Raw genomic sequence first — 20973 nt, 5'->3', positions numbered from 1 at the left:
TATGGCAGGGGCTGACGGTTGCTGCTCCAGTCTCAGGGGGGCTGACCCAACCCCAATCACCTCCAGGTAGCTGGGGACCGTTGCTCCAGCAGGCCCAGGGCTGGCCACTGGTTAGCTGTTCTGGCAGCTGCTGCACCACATCCCTGGGGCAGGCTGCCAGTCCGCTGCTCTGGCCCTTACCCAGAAGAAGTCCCGGAAAGTTCCAGAATCCATGACCTCCATGACAGAATCGTATCCTTAAGAATGATTAAAAGATTAGAAGACATACTTTTATAGTGATAGACTCAAAAGCTTAATCTATTTAGCTTACCAAAGAGAATGGGTGACTTGATTATCTATCCGTCCCTACATGGAGAACAAATATTTAATAATGGATCTCTTCAGTCTAGCAGAGAAAGGTCTAACAGAGTCCAGCATCTGGAAGTTGAAGATAAACAAATTCAGATATGAAATCAGGTGTAAACTTTTAACTGTGAGAGTAATTAACCATTGGAACAATCTACCCCTGACAATTTTAAAATCAAGATTGGGTGTTTTTCTAAAAGATCTGCACTGGGAATTATTTTGGGGCAGTTCTCTGGCCTGGATTGTACAAAAGGTCAGACTAGATGGTCACAATTGTCCTTCTGGCCTTGGAATCTGTGAATTTTTGTCTGCAGTGGGGTGGACATCCGCTCAGGCCCAGAAGGGTTTAAGAGAGCCCTTAGAGAGGGCTGGGGCAGGGGAAGAGTGGGCTGATTGGCAGAGCAGCTGCAGTTGGGGGCCATGCCCCAAACAGACCCAGTGGGCCTTATAAAAGCCAGAGAAGCAGAGAGACTGTCTCTCTAGCTCTGAGAGGGAGGGACCTTGCTGCAGGGACCTGAGCAGGGCTGGGGAAGGAGCTGGGGAGCTCCAGCTAGGAAAGCCCCAGGCTGCGGCCTAGTATTAGGCCCAAGAGGTACTGGGGTTGCAGGGGACAGCCCAAGGTTAGGCAGAGGCAGCAGGTCCAAACCCAACCTTGCCTGGAATGAGTGGCTCATACTGCATTCTGGCTCAGGGGCTAGCTGGTGATTGGCAGGAGCCTATGACTGAGGCAAGGTAGGGATAGTGGGTGGGGGGTTCCCCTAAGAGGGGGAGACCCAGATCTGTGGGGTATTGCCAGGGGGCAGCACCCAGTGAAAGGGGCACCGGGGTCCTGGGAGGGACACGGGAGCCAGCAGCAAGGTGAGACACTGGCCTGAAGAGGGCACTCCGGAGGCTGGAAAGCTAATTCCCTGAGACGACCAGCAAGTGGCGCCACCGGTGAGGCTGCGCCCTGGTTACAAAGTGGTGGAGAATGCGGGCATGAGCGGTCCACCCCTGATACAAAGGGCAAGGGCACGGACTGTGGAACGATTGCCCGAATCAGAAAGGAGAACTTGAAGGTGGAGAAGCAGGGACGATGGATCCCAGGTACACCGGGGTCTTCTATGGGGAGTTCCCGGGTGTTGTCTCTGGGTGGGGCCCAGTGTCAGCAGCTCACTGGAAGGGCGCTGACGGCCTGAAGGGGGACCGGGAGACCCAGGATGGCTTATGGGAGGCGCAGAGGGTCCTCCAAGGACAGATGGCCCAGCTGGTGGGTGAACAGCAGGCCTTGCAGAAGCTCCTCTGGCCCGTGTTCAGGAGAAACCGCTGAGGCCAGAGGGAGGAGCCTGGCGCTAGGACCAGGAGGCCTGGTGCAGAAACAAGGACTTCTTATGCCTGTGCCAGGCGTGGGCACTGGACAGGACTGTCCCTATGGGGCTGGGGGCTGAATGCCTCAACCTGGGACAGGACGGTGGCAGGTTCCCTCAAACCATCTTCTGGGTAAAGGAAGGAGTCCGGGCATGTTGGGACTGTGGGCAGCAGGGGCACCTTTGGCGAGAGTGCCCTGGCCCAAGGAACACAACTCAGGGCAACCCAGGAAGGGCTGGCCCAGTGAGGGACAACAGGAAGAAGCAGGAGGCCCAGGCAACATGGAGGCAGGGAGCCTGTTGGCGTTGCTGGGAGCCGGGCCACCTACGGAAAGACTGCCCCCTAGGGGGAGGGAAAATACAGCTGGAGGCGGCTGAGAGAGTGGCTGACCGGCCAGTAGGCCACCCAGGGGAGGTAGCAAAGATCGCAACCAGGATGGTGAGGATCCTGCGACCGGGTAGGACCCAGACCATCGCCAGGGAGGCCTGTGACAGGGAAACCCAAATGGACTGGGCCCAGCAGGAGGCTGGGACCCAGGTTGGGGTAGGACAGGGAATAGCGGGGACCCAGACCTAAGGGCGCAACTTGAGGCTGTGGAACAGGCCCGCTGGAGGGCGGAGACCCATGTCTGGGAGATGTCCCAGCCTGGGAGGCCTCAGAGAGAAGGTGTGTGAGCCTGGAGGGGTGAGCCTGGACGGCTAGTTCCAGGAAGCCCCAGCTGAGAGGCGTGGGGGTTTTGAGTGGGGGTGTAGCGGGGTGGACACCCGCTTGGGCCCAGAAGGGTTTAAGATAGCCCTGGGAGAGGGCTGGGGAAGGGGAAGAGCTGGGCTGATTGGCAGAGCAGCCGCAGCTGGGGGGCCATGCCCCAGACAGACCCAGTGGGCCTTATAAAAGCCAGGAGAAGAAGAGACTCCCTCTCTCTCTAGCTCTGAGAAGGAGGGACCTGGCTGCAGGGACCTAAGCAGAGTACCTAGACTTGGAGCAGGGCTGGGGAAGGGCCTGGGGAGCTCCAGCCAGGAAAGCCCCAGGCTGCAGCCTAGTATTAGGCCCAAGAGGTACTGGGGTTGCAGGGGATAGCCCAAGGTTAGACAGAGGCAGCAGGTCCAAACCCAACCTTGCCTGGGATGAGTGGCTCATACTGCAGTCTGCCCCAGGGCACAGGGGCTAGCTGGTGATTGGCAGGAGCCTATGACTGAGGCAAGGTAGGGATAGTGGGTGGGGGGCTCTCCTGAGAGGGGGAGACCCAGAATTGTGGGGTACTGCCAGGGGGCAGCACCCATTGAAAGGGGCACCGGGGTCCTGGGGGGGGACACGGGAGCCAGCAGCAAGGCGACACGTGGGCCTGAAGAGGGCGCTCTGGAGGCTGGAACGCTAATTCCCTGAGACGACCAGCAGGAGGTGCCACCGGTGAGTCTGCGCTCCGTGACATTGTCTCATAGTTTACTTAGATTCTGCTCCTTTGGGCCAGATTTCTATTTTCTGAGAGCGATCCACTTTGCCTGAATAACCTCTTGGATCTTGCCATTTAAATACAGGGGCTTGTTGGTTTTACTTTCCTGACCACATAGGCTGTCAGAGCAACCCTTCCCAGTCCAGCACATAGAGGAAATGGGAGCATGGAGTGTTTGTGAGTACCTCTTTAGTGCCCCTCATAAAGAAGTGGGTGTCCGGTGTTCTAGACAAATATTTCTCTCCCTTCTACACAGGCCTGCTGCGATCTCATTACTGTCGATTTAGTCCCATCAGAAATGCTGAATTACAGAACACGGATCACAAATGAGGCTGTTCAGGCTAAAGAACTGATCCTGGACCACTTTCATCTGCTCTCACTAGGGCTGTCAAGAGATTAAAAAATTAATCTCTATTTTAAAAAAAAAGTATCGTGATTAATCCCACTGTTAAGCAATAATAGAATATCATTTATTTAAGTATTTGTGGATGTTTTCTACATTTTCAAATATATTTTTCAATGACAACACAATACAAGGTGTACAGTGCTCACTTTATATTTTTTATTACAAATATTTGCACTGTAAAAAAACAAAAGAAATAGTTTATTTCAATTCACCTAATACAAGGATTGTAGTACAATCTCTTTATAATGAAAGTTGAATTTACAAATATAGAATTATGTACAAAAAATAACTGCATTCAAAAATAAAACAATGTAAAACTTTAGAGCCTACAAGTCCACTCAGTCCTACTTCAGCCAATTGCGCAGACAAACAAATTTGGTTACAATTTGCAGGAGATAATGCTGCCCACAGCTTGTTTACAATGTCACCTGAAAGTGAGAACAGGTGTTCGCATGGCACTGTTGTAGCTGGCATTGCAAGATATTTACATGCCATATGCGCTAAAGATTCATATGTCCCTTCATGCTTCAACCACCATTCCAGAGGATGTGCATCTGTCATAAATATAAAGGGAAGGGTAAACCCCTTTAAAATCTCTCCTGGCCAGAGGAAAAATCCTCTCACCTGTAAAGGGTTAAGAAGCTAAAGGTAACCTCGCTGGCACCTGACCAAAATGACCAATGAGGAGACAAGATACTTTCAAAAGCTGGGAGGAGGGAGAGAAACAAAGGGTCTGTGTCTGTCCGTATGCTGCTTTTGCCGGGGATAGAACAGGAATGGAGTCTTAGAACTTTAGTAAGTAATCTAGCTAGGTATGTGTTAGATTATGATTTCTTTAAATGGCTGAGAAAGGAACTGTGCTGAATAGAATGACTATTCCTGTCTGTGTGTCTTTTATGTAACTTAAGGTTTTGCCTAGAGGGATTCTCTATGTTTTTAATCTAATTACCCTGTAAGGTATCTACCATCCTGATCTTACAGAGGGGATTTCTTTACTTCTATTAAAAGTCGTCTTGTAAGAAAACTGAATGCTTTTTCATTGTTCTCAGATCCAAGGGTTTGGGTCTGTGGTCACCTAGGCAAATTGGTGAAGATTTTTACCAAACCTCTCCCAGGAAGTGGGGTGCAAGGGTTGGGAGGATTTTGGGGGGAAGGACGTGTCCAAACTGCATTTCCCAGTAAACCCAGTTAGTTTGGTGGTGGCAGTGGATATTCCAAGGACAAAGGGTAAAATTAATTTGTACCTTGGGGAAGTTTTAACCTAAGCTGGTAAAAGTAAGCTTAGGAGGTTTTCATGAAGGTCCCCACATCTGTACCCTAGAGTTCAGAGTGGGGGAGGAACCTTGACAGCGTCCATGCTGATGACGGGTTCTGCTCAATAATAATCCAAAGCAGAGCGGACCAATGCATGTTCATTTTCGTCATCTGAGTCAGATGCCACCAGCAGAAGGTTGATTTTCTTTTTTGGTGGTTCGGGTTCTGTAGTTTCTTCATCAGAGTGTTGCTCTTTTAAGACATCTGACAGCATGCTCCACACTTCGTCCCTCTCAGATTTTGGAAGACACTTCAGATTCTTAAACCTTGGGTCAAGTGTTGTATCTATCCTTAGAAATCTAACATTGGTATCTTTTGTGTTTTGTCAAATCTGCTGTGAAAGTGTTCTTAAAATAAATATATGCTGGGTCATCATCCAAGACTGTTATAACATGAAATAGATGGCGGAATGTGGATAAAACAGAACAGGAGACATACAGTTCTTCCCCAAGGAGTTCAGTCACAAATTTAATTAACGCATTATTTTTTTAATGAGCATCATCAGCATGGAAGCATGTCCTCTAGAATGGTGGCCAAAGCATGAAGGGACATATGAATGTTTAGCAAATGTAAATGTAAACAAACTTGTTTGTCTTAGCAATCAGCTGAACAAGAAGTAGGACTAAGTGGACCTGTAGGCTCTAAAGTTTTACATTGTTTTGTTTTTGAGTGCAATTATGTAACCAAAAAAAATCTACATTTGTAAGTTACTCTTTCGCAATAAAGAGATTGCACTACAGTACTCGAATTAAGTGAATTGAAAAATATTTCTTCATCATTTTTACAGAGCAAATATTTGTAATAAAAAATAACAGTATAAAGTGAGCACTGTATAATTTCTATTCTGTGTTGTAATAGAAATCAATAAATTTGAAAATGTAGAAAAACATCAAAAATTTAACTTCAATTGGTATTCTATTGTTTAACAGTGCGATTAATTGCGATTAATTTTTTTGAGTTAACTGTGATTAATTGACAGCCCTAGCTCACACTAATAATTTTTTATGCTTCTATTTTGGGCCTTTGTCCCCCATTATATGCCATGTTTGGGCTTTAGGAGGTTGTGAGATCTCTGGGGAGAGAGAGAAAGAAGGGAGTAATTCTGCTATCAGTGCACTTAAGTCTATCTCTACTGCTGTCCACTTACAAGAAAGAGAAGTATGAGCGTCCTAATCAGAATATGTGAAATACAAGCTGAAAATATTCAGCTTTCTGATATTGTGCATTTGGAAAATTATTAATGTATTAATTATTGAAGTTGCTGAAAACTTGGTTGTCACAAAATTGAAATTTCCCCCAGAAAACTTTGATTTTTGTTAAAGTTAAAAAAAAAAAAACTGGCCCCAAATAAGTATTTCTTTATCTCAGATTGAGACATTCTAGCTTGTTGAGAACCAAATTGGAAACACTTCATTTCAGGTCAGTTCAATATTAATCTGTGTCTGCTTGAGGTGTCCTGGTTGATTCACCCTGCACCCTGATGCACCTCTGGCTTAAAGTGCTCTGTGCCTCATGTACATACCAGGGCCACATTGTATCACAGGAGATGGGAAAATGGGGAGAGTGAGGAACCTAAACTACAGCTCCCTTGAGGCACTGTGACAATTCAGGCATAGTTCAGTGTTGAACCAAGCTGAAATGAAATAGTACTTCAACTCAGGAATGTCAAAATGTTTCACTTCAATCAGAAATGTCAAAACAAAACAACTTATTGTCTCGATTCAGGATGAAAACAGTCATTGAAACATCTGAATTTCCTGATGTTTGATCAGATCTAATTAGGATACAGTTAAGCAACTAGACAGAATAGGTTCATAAATGTGACAAAACACAGCAGAAGGCACTTTCTGTGTTTGCTAGGTCAGCACAGCTCTGCCAGCATTGGAAAGGCTTCAGCACTTGTATGTGTGAAAAGGCGATGTGATAGGGCAGCTGCCCCTCACTGGCAGAAAAGGGATTAAAAGCATCCCTAGGGAGGCTGCACTGGAGGCAGCCAAATAGAAAGGGGCTGAGAGGAGTAGCCAATCACAGCCCCGTAGGCTCATATAAGAAGGGCTGCAGGGCTGAGCAGAGTTAAGTAGCTGACTGGAGAGAAGTAGCTTGAGGGGAGAAGGCCAGGCTCCTAGCAGGAGGAAGGACTGCCAGTACCTAGGACAAAGCCGTGCTGCAAGCAGAGACCAGGGGAGCTAGAGAGCTCCTGGCTGGCTGCTAGGGCCTGTAGGCTGAGGCCCGGAGGTAAGGGCAGAAGAGGGTGCAGGAGCCTCATGGGAAGCAGCCCTGGGACAATGCACTGCATTTGCCACTGAGGGAAGTGGCTGGACAGAGATTGCAGGTCCCTCAAAAGGGGGAAACACAGAGTGTGGCACAGCCGGAGGGCCGTGTCACTGAAAAGGATGCTGCAGTCCTGGGCGTGGCGTGGGTCCTGGAACGAAAGTGACAGCGATGAGGCACCACCAGAGATTAGCGCATTAGCGAACAGAGCTAATCTCCAGGACAGCCAGCAGGAGGCGCCTCAGTAGTGAGTCGCACGCCGTCACAGGCAGGATTTGTGCCTGCTCAGTAAATCTGGGAGAAAGGAAAACAATGCTTCATTTTGAAATACTGCTTTATTTGGCCTCCTGAAGACTATTCCAGACATTCTGTTTTCAGTTCTCTCCCAGAGTAGTCAGCTACCATATTACATGAAACTCACACTTTATAGATCTCGGCTCTCAGATCACCACTACTTTGTTTTGTTTGTATCTGCTTGCTCAGTTTTGCTAATGATTCGCGATTCACAATCCGCCTCTTAAACTGTCTCTGTAGAAAATGAAATCCCAGTCTCTCCTCTGCCTCATTTGCAGTCAGTGAGGGGTGGCTCTGGGACTCAGAGCCCACCGTGACCTGACAATGGTTTTACCTCAGGGACACCATTCTCCCCAAGGAGAATGCTGCAAAATCCAGACAGATTCAAATCAACCCCCAGGAAATAACTAACGTGAATCTAAAATCCCCCTGGTAGGGAGACCCCCTAGGCTGTTCTACCCCATTGCTGGTGCACCAGCAGTGGTCTGTGAGGTCCTTATTTTATTAGCCATTCCTCTGTCATATGCAGGATGCCACCAGTGCACCCCACAGAAAAGGACCTATTGCTGATATCATAGCAACAGGCAGCTGCCACAAGCTGGGAGTTCTGTGTAGGATTGCCAGCACCCCAGGATTGTCTGGGAGTCTCCAGGAATTAAAGATTATGTTATGTGATGAAATCTCCAGGAATGCGTCCAACCGAAGTTGGCAAACCTAGCTCTGTGTCATCGGAGCTAACCTCCATACAAAGATTCTTTGGCATGGAATGCCTTCCCCAAACTAGTCTACCCTCCTCCAGGCCCACTCCTACCAGGGTGCTCCAGTAAATGGCCAGCTGATAGCAGCCAGCCAGTGGCTAGCCTTGATTACCAATGTCACTAATATCTAGTTCATGTATAGTGTTAACAAGAGATCAAATCCTGCACCTTTCTGCATGTAGCTAATCTCCATAACCTTGTTTCCCTGTGGCTGACATTCCTTGTCCACCCGCCCTCTCAGATTTTCAGAAAACACCTCCTTCCCCCTTCCGATCATTTGGTCCTGACTATAAATCCTTATTTCCCTACGTCCCTAGCTGCAACTTTTCCTCGGGGTCTCTCACAGCTGTCTAAGCTGTCGTCCTACCCCCACTACTTTCTTATCCCCACCAGCAGCTGACCATCAGAAAGCTGACAGGGGAACCTGACCTCCAGACAGAATGAGATCTCTCCACTCACTTGGATTCCATCCACATGCAGTGGTGTTGGGTTGGGAGCTGAGTTCTGGTGCTCACTCTGTCCCCCTCTCTCCTAGGCTCTTCATGGCTTTGTGCTGGTGGTGACGTCTGAAGGGTTGATATTTTATTCCTCGCACACGATTCAAGACTATCTTGGATTTCATCAGGTTAGTAGGATGTTCCATAACTTTTTAACGTGGTTTCTCTTTGGCCTGTGACTTTCTTTTTTGGTTTAGCTGGTAAAACATATCCTCTAACCTGGGAAATAGCTGACAGCCAATGGACCCCAGGCTCCTCTGAAATGAGTGGATGAGATTTGACCAGATGTTTCTGCTCCTAAAAGTAATGTGACTCTTCTGGGCTGATTTCACAACCACATTCATGGCTCCCCTGATCTGAGGCCAGCAGAGGGAGGAGCAGAAAATTGCTCTTGGCGCTGGAAATAGGGCTGAGCTGATAAGCAGAGCCAAGCAAGAGACTTGAGCTCCCATCTGCAGAGCATGGGCCAAACTCCGCTCTGTTCCAGCGATGTAAGCGTGCAGTAACTCAGCTGAAGCCAATGGAGTTACTTTGAATTTACACCCATATAGATGAAAGCAGAATTTGACTCTCTAGAGAGTCTGCTTGTTGTCATTCTGACAGTGGCATGGCAGGGTATCACTGCCCCTTTTAAGATCACTTAACATAGGGACTACAGAATTTAAAAATGACAAATATCAGGGAGCGGGACCACAATACATGTATTCCTTTTCCCTCTCTGAATACAATCCCTTGTTACTTCCAGATGTGGAATGACTTTGCCACACTGAGGAAAGTCGACTAAGGAAGGAAAGACAAACATTTCTGGTAGAAAAGACTCATTTGTGGTCTCTTGCCACAGCCCTGCACTGGGAACAGTGCTGGACAGCTGGTCAAATAACAATGTTGAAAAATGTCTCTTTAGCTGAATGGAATCCTTCCCAGAAGCTGCAATTTCTTCTGATTTTTTGCAACTGAAAAACATTTTCTGGTTGTCCACAACAGAATATCAAATTTTGGTTGTTGAAAACCAAAAAAATTGTTGGGTTTCAGGTTTTTCAGTGAAACTCTGAAACATTTTGCAAAAACTTTTGACAAAAAATGGAAAAACTTCTTATGTTCCCACAAAACATTTTGAAGAAAACAGAACAGCCCTACTGGGTCAGACCAAAGGTCCATCTAGCCCAGTATCCTGTCTTCCAACAGTGGCCAATGCCAAGTCCCCAGAGGGAATGAACAGAACAGGGAATCAAGTGATCCATCCCCTGTTGCCTGTTCCCAGCTTCTGGCAAATGGTGGTTAGGGACACCATTCCTGCCCATCCTGGCTAATAGCATTGATGGACCTATTCTCCATGAACTTATCTAGTTCTTTTTTTGAACCCTGTTATAGTCTTGGCCTTCACAATATCCCCTGGCAAAGAGTTCCGCAGACTGACTGTGCGTTGTGTGAGGAAAAACTTCCTTTTCTTTGTTTTAACCCTGCTGCCTATTAATTTCATTTGGTGACCCCCAGTTCTTGTGTTATGAGAAGGAGGAAATAACACTTCCTTATTGATTTTCTCCACACCAGTCATGATTTTATAGACCTCTATCATATGCCCCTTAGTCATCTCTTTCCAAGCTGAAAAGTCCCAGTCTTATTAATCTCTCCTCATATGGAAGCTGCTCCATACCCCTAATTATTTTTATTGCCCTTTTCTGAACCTTTTCCAATTCCAACGTATCTTTTTTTTGTGATGGCGTGACCACCTCTGCACACAGTATTCAAGATGTGGGCGTACCGTGGATTTATATAGAGGCAATGAACATTCTGCTCGCTTTTTTGAGTGCCACTGCACATTGAGTGGATGTTTTCAGAGACCTATCCACAATGACTCCAAGATCTTTCTTGAGTGGTAACGGCTAATTTAGACCCCATCATTTTATATGGGTAGTTGGGATTATATTTTCCAATTTGCATTTATCAAAATTGAGTTTCATCTGCCATTTTGTTGCCCAGTTTTGTCAGATACCTTTGTAGCTCTTTGCAGTCTGCTTTGGACTTAACTATCTTGAGTAGTTTTGTATCATCTGCAAATTTTGCCACCTCACTGTTTACCCCTTTTTCCAGTTCATTTATGTTGAATAGGACTGGTCCCAGTACAGACCCCTGGGGGACACCACTATTTACCTCTCTCCATTCTGAAAACTGACCATTTATTCCTACCCTTTGTTTCCTATCTTTTAATCAGTTACCAATCCATAAGAGAACCTTCCCTCATATTCCACGATAGCTTACTTTGCTTAAGAGCCTTTGGTGAGGGACCTTGTCAAAGGCTTTCTGAAAATCTAAGTACACTGTATCCACTGGATTTCCCCTTGTCCACATATTTGTTGACCCCCCTCAAAGAATTCTGGTAGATTGGTGGCATGATTTCCCTTTACAAAAACCATGTTGACTATTCCCCAACAAATCATGTTAATCTAGGTGTCTGATAATTCTGTTCTTTACTGTAGTTTCAACCAGTTTGCCTGGTACTGAAGTCAGGTTTACCAGCCTGTAATTGCTGGGATCGCCTCTGGAGCCCTTTTAAAAAAAATTGGTGTCACATTAGCTATCCTCCAGTCATTTGGTACAGAAGCTGATTTAAATGATAGGTTACAAACCACAGTTAGTAGCTCTGCAATTTCACATTTGAGTTCCTTCAGAACTCGTGGGTGAATGCCATCTGGTCCTGGTGACTTATTACTGTTTAGTTTATCACTTTGTTCCAAAACCTCCTCTAATGACACGTCAATCTGGGACAGTTCCTCAGATTTGTCACCTAAAAAGAATGGCTCAGGTTTGGGAATCTCCCTCAAATCCTCAGCCATGAAGACCAATACAAAGAATTCACTTAAGAAAGGAAATTAGTTTCCTTTCCTATTCTGTCCCAGCCCAGCAGGCACTCCAGTCTGCCTAAGCGGGAGACTTTTTTTTGTATTTTTCATGACATTTTAGTGGCCAAATACCATATTTCCTTGTTTTGCAGAGGAAGCCTTCATAAATGGCCCCCTTTTTGATAGTGTCATTCTCACCAATTTGCTTCCTCCAACTAAGCCACAGTCACCAGTTTTCACCCACATGTACGAAGACTCTGATCATTTATCAAGGCTTGGAAACAGTTGACAGTTGCTTGCAGAAAGAGTTGGCCACCACGTTTTATTATAACTTAATTGGTCTCCTCAAAGAATGATGGTTTCCTTGCAGCTTTCACTGATCAGAAATGAACTTCAGTGATCTTAATGTTAACAATTGTTTCCCTATAATTAGCCAGGATGGGCAGGGATAGTGTCCCTAGCCTCTGTTTGCCAGAAGCTAGGAATGAGCGACAGGGGATGGGTCACTGGATGATGACCTGTTCTGTTCATTCCCTCTAGGGCACCTGACATTGGCCACTGTCGGAAGACAGAATACTGGAGTAGATTAACCCTTGACCTGACCCAGTATCCCCATTCTGATGATCTTATATTCTTAAAGGTCTGACTGATTTGAAATATTTCCCCAAGGGTGACAGCCCCTCTTAAATGGGCACTTAAATGTGGAGGGCCAGATTTTTAAACAAGGCCAGATCACAACTGCATGTATAAAAATAAATGCAACTGCTCAACTAATTTGCATATTTAATAGCCTTAAGCACAGGATCACATCATGTAATTGCACATTCAACTCTCCAGCACTGGTCTTTGCCGTGCACAGATACCTGATGCGTGCATGCAATTGCAGTAACTGTGTGTGGAAAGTAGATATTGACTTGCCTGCCTTAACCTGTAGGGAAGTCAAAGTACTTCACTCTTATATAGGGCTTTTCATTCTCTATATATCCCAAAGTAAGCATCATTAGCTCAATTTTGCAGATGGAGAAAATGAGCCAGAGGGGTGAAGTGATTTGCCCAAGGACACTCAGTAGCAAAGCCGGAATTAAAACTCGGGTCTCTTGACTCCCAGTCCTCAGTTGTATCCACCATGGCACAGTGTCTTGGCCTCTATTTTCTAACAGCATCTGCAATGTTTTCTTTATGAATTTCAAAAATAAGTGAAGCTGACATCTATTAATAGCTCTGCATTATTGCAGGCAATGGAACAGATTTAGTGCTGTTTTTCTCCTTTTGAAATGTTTTTTTCTAATAGATTCAAAACTACTGGAATCCGGATAGTCTAAGTACTGTACAACATGTGCATAAATCAGCTGCTGAGGTGTCAAATTGCTTTAAGAATGTTTCTTCCAATATGCAGAACTTCCTTTCATTTAAAAAAAAATTATAATAAACTGAAATATAACCAGTACAAAGCTCCTAGCATTCTAAACCTTATTTATATTTCATAGTTCAGAAGTTTTCATATTTTAAATGTGAAGATCTTGAGGATTAATTTAGTTGGCAAATTGCAGCAAATTATAGTGAATGACTGAGAGTCAAAGCGCCAGTGAGGGCAGTGTTTGTGATTTTTATTATTCTGATCTGCTCTTTGTAAATCATGTCTGTCTGTTCTACTGACTCATTCAGGGAAATGAGGTCAGATCTTTGTTGTGAAGTGTGACTTAATTACAGACCTTTTTTGGCTTTTGTTCTTATTGGAGCTACCCTATTAGTCATTGCTTGCTTTTTCTGCTTAAACATACTTCATCTTGCCAGCAAACACACCGCATATTAATTACACTGGGGTAGCTTGTGACTGCACACCTGTGTAGTGAAGTCCAAAGCCACAATCTCACCCTTTAGGTGATGACCAGGTAAAGGCAGAATAAATCATGGTGATCTGTTTTGTTGGGATTCTTTGAGCAGATTGGGCTTGATTCTGCACCACTGACACTTGAATCAGTTTCTTCCACACTGACTCACTCTTATGCCCCAAATGGTCCCACTAAAGAAACCAGGACCTCTTCCATGGTGAGTAAGGATGGCAGAATTGGGTCCATTGTGTAGTTCTGGCTCCAACAGGTAGCTCCATTGCCTTTGCAGGGGCTGCTGTCTATGCCATGGAGGTGAGGGATGCAGGCCACCTTTACCCACCCTGGCTTGACCCAGCTCCCATCCGCAGAGTGTGCTCAGGCCTGGGATATGGAACCTTACTCCCCGGGGAGCCCCACTGATCTCAGTGGGGTGAGACTCTTTGCAGGCCCTGGCACTGCCCCTGGGAGTGAGGGTGATGAAATCTGGTCCACTGTGTGTGTGGCAGTTCCGATGGCGAGAGGCCAGGCTGTCCCCAGCTGTGCGGCAGCTGCAGGTGCCTGGGATAGACAGTTGGACTCACCTATCACTCTGCTTCCTTCCAGACAGATGTCATGCACCAGAGCGTGTTTGAGCTGATCCACACCGAGGACCAACAGGAGTTCAGGCGCAACCTTCACTGGGCCCTTAACCCACCTCCCACTCCCGAGAGCAAACCATCGCCTGATGGTAGGTGCAGGAGACTAAAGAAAGGGAGGTGGCATAGAGCCTGCTAGGGGCCCGGCCAGTTCTGTTAGCAGCCCAAAGACCACCGGGAATGTCCTGCAACTCTTCACTGTTTCCATAAGATAGTTGCTTTAAAAATGCTGTTGTATTCCTGTTAGTCCTGGGCAGGTCCTGTCAAGAGGAGTTTGGTCCTGGCCCTCAATGGCGGAGACAGATCGTCCACTAGACCTGCTGCCTACAGACACCACTCGGTTCAAGCCTCAGCTGCAGTAATGTGCAGAAACAACGAGGAGTCCTTGTGACACTTTAGAGACTAGCAAATTTATTTGGGCATAAGCTTTCGCGGGCTAAAACCCACTTCATCAGATGCATGGAGTGGAACATACAATAGGGAGGTATAAATACACAGCATATGAAAAGATGGGAGTTGCCTTACCAAGGCAGGTGCAGGTCTCTCAGATGGCAAATCCTTCATTGAGGCAGCTGTGAACTGAAATATTCTCTGTGCAGTGTCCAGCTTGTGCACTGAATAAGGCAGAGGTCCTATGTCAACGATAGAGAGAGATCTTGTAACACAGGGCTGCACCCACAGCAGGCCATTGGAACTTTCCTGACTTTTGAGTGCTTCACTTTGAAACAGTCCTGTTCTTCATGTGCATGCAGGTTTTTGTAGGGGGTGTTTAATTAGAAAGAAGGAACCAAGTGTGTCCATCAAGAGGAGATTTTTTGCAATACCTTCAATAGATATAGCTGCTGATGCACGTTGTCACCTTGTTGGGAGTCTCCGCACTTCCGTGTGTGTTAATTTGGGCTCTCCTTTATCCCACATCCTTTAGGTGAAACAAGTATCAGCTCCTCCATTATCACTTACAAGCCCAGCCAGCTGCCTCCCGAGAATTCCTCTTTCCTCGAAAGGAGCTTTGTGTGCCGATTCCGCTGCCTCCTGGATAATTCATCTGGGTTCATGGTGAGTAAGAACCTGCATCAGCCTCTCCTCATTAGTGTGACATTAGTGCAGGACTGCTCCTTTAGTATTCTCACCCTCACACACACACACCCATTGGTGGCAGAGGACCCTTAACACAGCTCTGCCAGGGCAGAATTCTCCCTACCAGAACAAGGGGGCTGTTTCTATGACAGGCCTGTTTTTTCCTTTGAGCCTTCAGTCAATCCTTGACCATCTGGAACAAAGGCCTTCTCCACACCAGCCTTTGTTCTTCAGTCCCCCTTCCACTTCTAGCACATCTCTGCCGGTGGGAGCACTAGTCTGGACAGACCACTGGCATTTTGAGCACCTCGTGCTCTAGAAGTGTTAGGAACATGGTCAGACAATGTCCTCATACACACTAGCTCTTCCTCTGTGCTACCACCAATGGAGCTGCACTGGTGGTGGGACAATGTAAGAACAAGGCAGCTAAAGTGACATACTTCCACTCCTAAATTCATTGGGGGCAGAATGTGGCCCCTGATCTATCAGGGCAAACCTGCTGAACACCAGTGAATCTCCGTCTAATCGCCCTGGGGGTCAGCAGCTTTTGGAATGGCCCTTATGGGGCACAGGCAGCAGCTCAAAGCGGGACATCCAGTGAACAGCCCTGTCCTTGGCTGACGCCCGGATCTGGAGTGGAGGATGTAAACTGGCTTAACTTCCCCTTTGGCCCTGCTCCCCCCCCCACACACACACACAAATAATACATAGTGTGGTTCACCCACAGACCAGGGTCAGGACAATTGTTGCCTAAATAGAGGGGTTTGTCTGGATTCTGACAGGAGAATTTGCTTGTGTTAAACTTCAGCAAACAACAAAATGGCATTCAGTTTTTGGTGGCATTCTGGAATGGTGATTTTAAAAGTGACTTTCAAAATGGAAAAAAAGGTCTGATGTTCCCCAGTGCCTGCGTTCTCCAGGGGAGGACCCAGAAATGCGGCTTGGGAGCTCACTCAACCCTTAATGGAAGGAGCAGAGGGACAGACTCTTTAAGAACCATGCTTTTCTCCAATCTGTTTGCCAGACATCTGAGTTAAATATCTGTCACAAAAACAAAGATGCTTGAGAATCACTTCCAGGAAAATAAAGCCTTTTTTTCTTTCCCCCTAGGCCTTATTATTACATCATAAAGCTTCTATCAAGTGCACCAACTCCATTACTGTTATGTTTTCAGCTTTTTAAGTGATTGGGAGGAGATTTCCCAAAACAAGGACTTTGCACACACAAAAGCACCACTCTGGGTCAGTTCTGCATGAGGGTATGGCTCTAGGTGATACTGCCTGGCAGCGAAAGTATGAAGGTTGGTGAATGCCTCATGCAAAATGCTAAGAGGGCTGGTTGGCTCAGGGGACTGGTAATAGGTTGAGAAGCTTTTCACGGCTTGATCACCAATTCAAATGCAGCTGCTGTTGGTAGTGACCAAAAGTCATTCAGGCCTCATAGCTGTGTGATGTCTAAATGCACTTCACAGTGTGGTTTCAGCCCGCAAGCAGGTGTGAAAAGTCACCCTCACAGCTTGTGGCTAAGTGGAAGCCAGAGACTGAATGGACATGGTAACTGTGCTATCCTCAAAAAGAAAAGGAGTGCTTGTGGCACCTTAGAGACTAACCAATTTATTTGAGCATAAACTTTCGTGAGCTACTTCATCGGATGTTACTCTGAAACCTGTGCTATCCTCTTAACCCCTAGTGGCCTGAGACATATTAGTGAAAAGCTGGGTTAGCTTGTGCCATCTGCTCTGTGGAGGGTGGATGTCAAATACCAGTGTTGTTAGTCCGGCACAGTTCACCAGCACTGGCTTCAGTTGCACTAATAATACTCAGAGCTCTGTTGGGGTGATAGTTGCATCATGTGGGTGGTGCTTTTTCCTGGTGTTCCCTTACACCTATTCTCCCAGTAAACCAGACTGCTGTGCCCAGGGGCATGTGCATGTGCACTATTCCTGAGCCTGGAATGGCTTTTTCCTCACCCAGCACGCAGTCCCTAATCCTTAGCAAGGTGCTTTGTAGAAAGGTTTGGATGCCTACTGTGTGAAAAGCACTCTGTTTGTTAAAACCACCTTTGGAGCCAGCCCTGTGACGTTTACATTAGATAGCCTGGATTTTCAGCTACAGGAAGACATGGCTGAGGCCTTTATTTTAGAGCAGTATTTTCTGACCATGCAAGATCACCACAGCACGGGTCCCAAAGGACTGGCTTTAAGGATGTCGATGCTTTGGTTGGATGTGTGTGTTAGCCAGCCAGAGGGGGCACGTGTGAATGGGAGGAAGCACAGATAGGAAGCTGTGCGAACTTTATTCCTCAAAGAACAGACCACATGACTGCCAAGGAGACTAGCAACAGCACTGCAGGAACACACCAGATCCCATTGGCAGCCTGAAATGTTGCCATACCAGGGCTCAGCTCGCACAGAACAGCCCAATAAGGGAAAGATGGGAGCAGTGAGGAGCATGGTTCTGCTCAGTAAAGTTAAGGTGGGCCTGACTCAACGTCCATTGAAGGCAATGGAGGGTTTCTGATTTCCTCCAGTGGTCTTCGAATCAGGCCCTGTAAGAAAGTGACATCAAATTTCCCCCTGTGTCTCTACAAAAGCCTATCTGCTCATTCATTAGAAACAAAGCGATACAGAGGGACTAAAGAGATTTAAAAAACTCGCCTCTTTTGGTGACTTTTCACTGCATTGTCTCACTTTCCTTTGCCCTCCTATTACAAGAAATCTAGCACATGCTTAGATTGGTGCTTTGGCCACATGGCTGTGCCTCATGTTCTGACTCCTAGGGTATCAGTTGTACAGCAGGGGTGTTTGTCTGTATGATGATTTATTACTTTTAGCCATGAGGGAATATATGGGCATCAAGGCAAACCTATCAAATTTTAGTTTGATAACAAATCTGCTGCAGCACAAACACTGTCATTGCCAAGGAAGGCTAAAAAAAGAGGAAGAAGTGGGCAAAAGGAGACAAGGAGCTGAAATTGTACCTTTTTCTAAGGCTATGTCTACACTACAACTCAACACTCAGGGCTCATGGATCTCAGGCTGCAGGACTATAAAGCTGCAATATAAGCATTTGGCTCTGGGACCTGCTGGGTTTAGACACCGCTACACTCTGTGTATAATAGTTACTGTCCTTGGGGAATAGATGTGATGTTGCTTCGCAACTGCTTCTTGGGGATTACCTAAAAAGTAAACTATTTGAGTGAAAGTTAGGACACAACAGAATCTGCTGTTTGAATGAAATTAACCAAGTATTTTAAACGGATGCCTCTAGGAGAAAAACGAAAATCACATGCACAGAGTCTGAGTAATTGCATGTGGTGATGGTTTGGTTTTTATATTCAGAATTGATTTCATTTTAACAAGCACATTAAAATACAGGCTGCATTTTTTTTAAAAAATAAAACCCTAATAGGTCTTGGGGCACTACAGTAAAATCAAATGACTCAACAGAGTAAAAAACAATCATATTTTTAAACAAAACAATTATTGAAATCCTACGTGTGGTTGAAGACGTTACGTTACCAAAATGGAAGTGAGTGGTGACCCAGATTCCTGCTAGGCACTTCCCTCCAGCTGACAGGTGATGTCACTTCCTGTATTTATTTCCAGTAACTTTTCAAGGGCAATAAAATGTGCAGTCAGAGAACTAACTGAGGTCCATCCCTGCCTCTCAGACCTCTCAAACAGCTGAGCAGCATGGCTACTCCCTCTGGTTTTGCATTGGATGAACATTTGATGAAGGTGGGGTACGGATTGCTTTTGGGTGTTTGTTGGAGATGGGAGAACTGAAGTGTGTAAGCCACAATGCTGCAGGCAGCGGGAGGGGGGAAGGGAATTCGTAAGTCTTTACTTCTCAGTTCCCGACTTGTAAGGTTTTGGGTGGGATGGGTTGTGTCCTGCCACCACTGAAACTGTCTCTACTGTAATTTTGTTTGTGAGCTCACATGAATAGAGATCACAAGAACAGGTCCTACCTATGTCCTGACCTTACAGCATGGGTCTAACCTGGTTTATGGCATTGTTGCCACAGGGTACAGCTACACTGCAATAAGACAGCCACAGCTGGCCTGGGTCAGCTGACTCAGGCTGCGGGGCTATTAAATTGCAGTGTAGACTTTCAGGGTTGTGAGGGAAGAGGGGTCCAGACTCAGTGCCAGGGGATTTTGTGCTCCAGCAGCACCTCTGAAAATCTCCTCTGAATAGCATACAGTCCCAATGATTCAGTGTTCATTGGCTTTTCTCTCCTTCCCCTAGGCTTGTCTTGTTCGTTTGCATTTACTTATTAACAAATGCTGTATTTGCTTTAAACAGGCCTTTTGTTGCTGAAGTTAACAGCCCCATTCATGTTCTCGAAGTGACTCCTCTTTTTTCTTTTCAAGGCTTTAAACCTTCAGGGCAGGTTGAAATTTCTCCACAGCCAGAATAAAAGGTCTGAGGATGGGTCCCTGCTGCCACCCCAGCTGGCTCTCTTTGCCATCTCCACTCCCTTGCAGCCCCCCTCCATCTTGGAGATCAGAACCAAAAACTTGATCTTCAGAACCAAGCACAAACTGGACTTCACCCCCTTGGCATGTGATGCCAAGTAAGTACAGAAGTTGGGACTAATGTTGGCATGTGCTGTTAAACAAGATTTTCCCCAAATACTCTTATAAGCAAGACTCATGTTACATTCAGCATCTTTCTGTGGTGTTCCATGTTTGTGCAGCTCCTGGCACGGGGGGGTCCTGGTCCATGATGGGACCTCTGAGGAGCTACTGAAATACAAATAAATTAATAATAATAATTAATTACTTAGGAAAGGTATCTATTTGTTTTTTAAAATGTGGTTAATACAGCTAGTTGAAATATTTTTTTTAACAAAAAGGGTTTTGGGGAGGAAAGTGACTTGGTTTTCTGCAAAAAATTGTTAGAATGTTTTTCTGGGAGCAGGGTACTCTTTATCAACCACATTGAAATTATCCAAATGACTGTTGAAGATTTTCAGTTACTGGGAACACAATTTTTGGTAAATGAAAAGTATTGTTAACCAGGTCAGTAACATTTTTGATTAAACACAATTGGATGGGTGGAGAAATTAAAAAAATAGTTAAATAAAAAGGGAGGGGGTCCATTTAGAATCCTTCAGCATGGAAACAACATTTTCATTTCCAAAACCTTTCCAAAACTAGTAGTTCATTTTTCAGCTAACTGTAGTAGTCAATATCCTTGCTTATGGAAGTGAAAGATTGGTCCCATGGGTTAGAGTCAGGCACAGATAGCAAGTGGCTGGCTAGGCTTCTCTGCAGACTTCTGCCAGTGCACCCTAACCTGGACCTGCAGCACAAGTTCTTGAAGCAGGAATCAGCAGTTGTGTGGGGATTATGGCCCACATCCTCAAAGATATTTTGGTGTCTAGTGCTCATTGAAATCAGTGAGACGTCGGTGCCTAAATACACTTGAGAACATAGGCCTATGTGATTTGGCCCTTGATCCACCCTGGCTTGAGATAAGACCTATCCCCCAATTTATGTCACTCGTGACTGAAGTACTAGCTGGATCAAAACTGTCCTGTGTCAGTGGTTCTGAACCAGGGGTCCACATACCCCTGGGGATATGCAGAAGTCTTACTTATCTAGATATTTGCCTAGTTTTACAACAGGCTACATAAAAAGCACTAGTGAAGTCAGTACAAACTAAAATTTCATACAGGCAATGACTTGTTTATACTGCTCTATACACTGAAATGTAAGTAGGATATTTATATTCCAATCAATTCATTTTATAATTATATGGTAAAAATGAGAAAGGACGCACTTTGTCAGTAACAGCATGCTGTGACACTTTTGTATTTTTATGTCTAATTTTGTAAGCAAGTAGTTTTTAAGAGAGGGGGTATGCAAGGTAAATCAGACTCCTGAAAGGGGTACAGT

The 20973-nt window shown here is 45.8% G+C and overlaps 1 protein-coding gene across 2 annotated transcripts in view; it reads left to right on the top strand.

Annotated features, from left to right (window-relative positions):
• Positions 1 to 20973, top strand: part of LOC311528032 (aryl hydrocarbon receptor-like) — a 131014-nt gene that overhangs the window by 96620 nt on the left and 13421 nt on the right. Inside the window, exons 1-5 of one of the 2 annotated variants that reach the window (XM_084642630.1) lie at positions 3036 to 3099; positions 8721 to 8810; positions 13958 to 14081; positions 14915 to 15045; positions 19444 to 19646. In XM_084642630.1, coding sequence (XP_084498756.1) covers positions 13967 to 14081; positions 14915 to 15045; positions 19444 to 19646 — 449 coding nt within the window. In that variant the 5' untranslated portion in view covers positions 3036 to 3099; positions 8721 to 8810; positions 13958 to 13966. Of the gene's footprint in view, positions 1 to 3035; positions 3100 to 8720; positions 8811 to 13957; positions 14082 to 14914; positions 15046 to 19443; positions 19647 to 20973 lie in introns of those variants that run through there. The other variant, XM_084642629.1, reaches the window with a different exon arrangement.

The sequence above is a fragment of the Lepidochelys olivacea genome, assembly GCF_965140295.1.
Source record: "Lepidochelys olivacea isolate rLepOli2 genome assembly, chromosome: 11".
NCBI classification, from domain to species: domain Eukaryota; kingdom Metazoa; phylum Chordata; order Testudines; family Cheloniidae; genus Lepidochelys; species Lepidochelys olivacea.
This window is presented reverse-complemented; position numbering and strand designations above follow the sequence as displayed.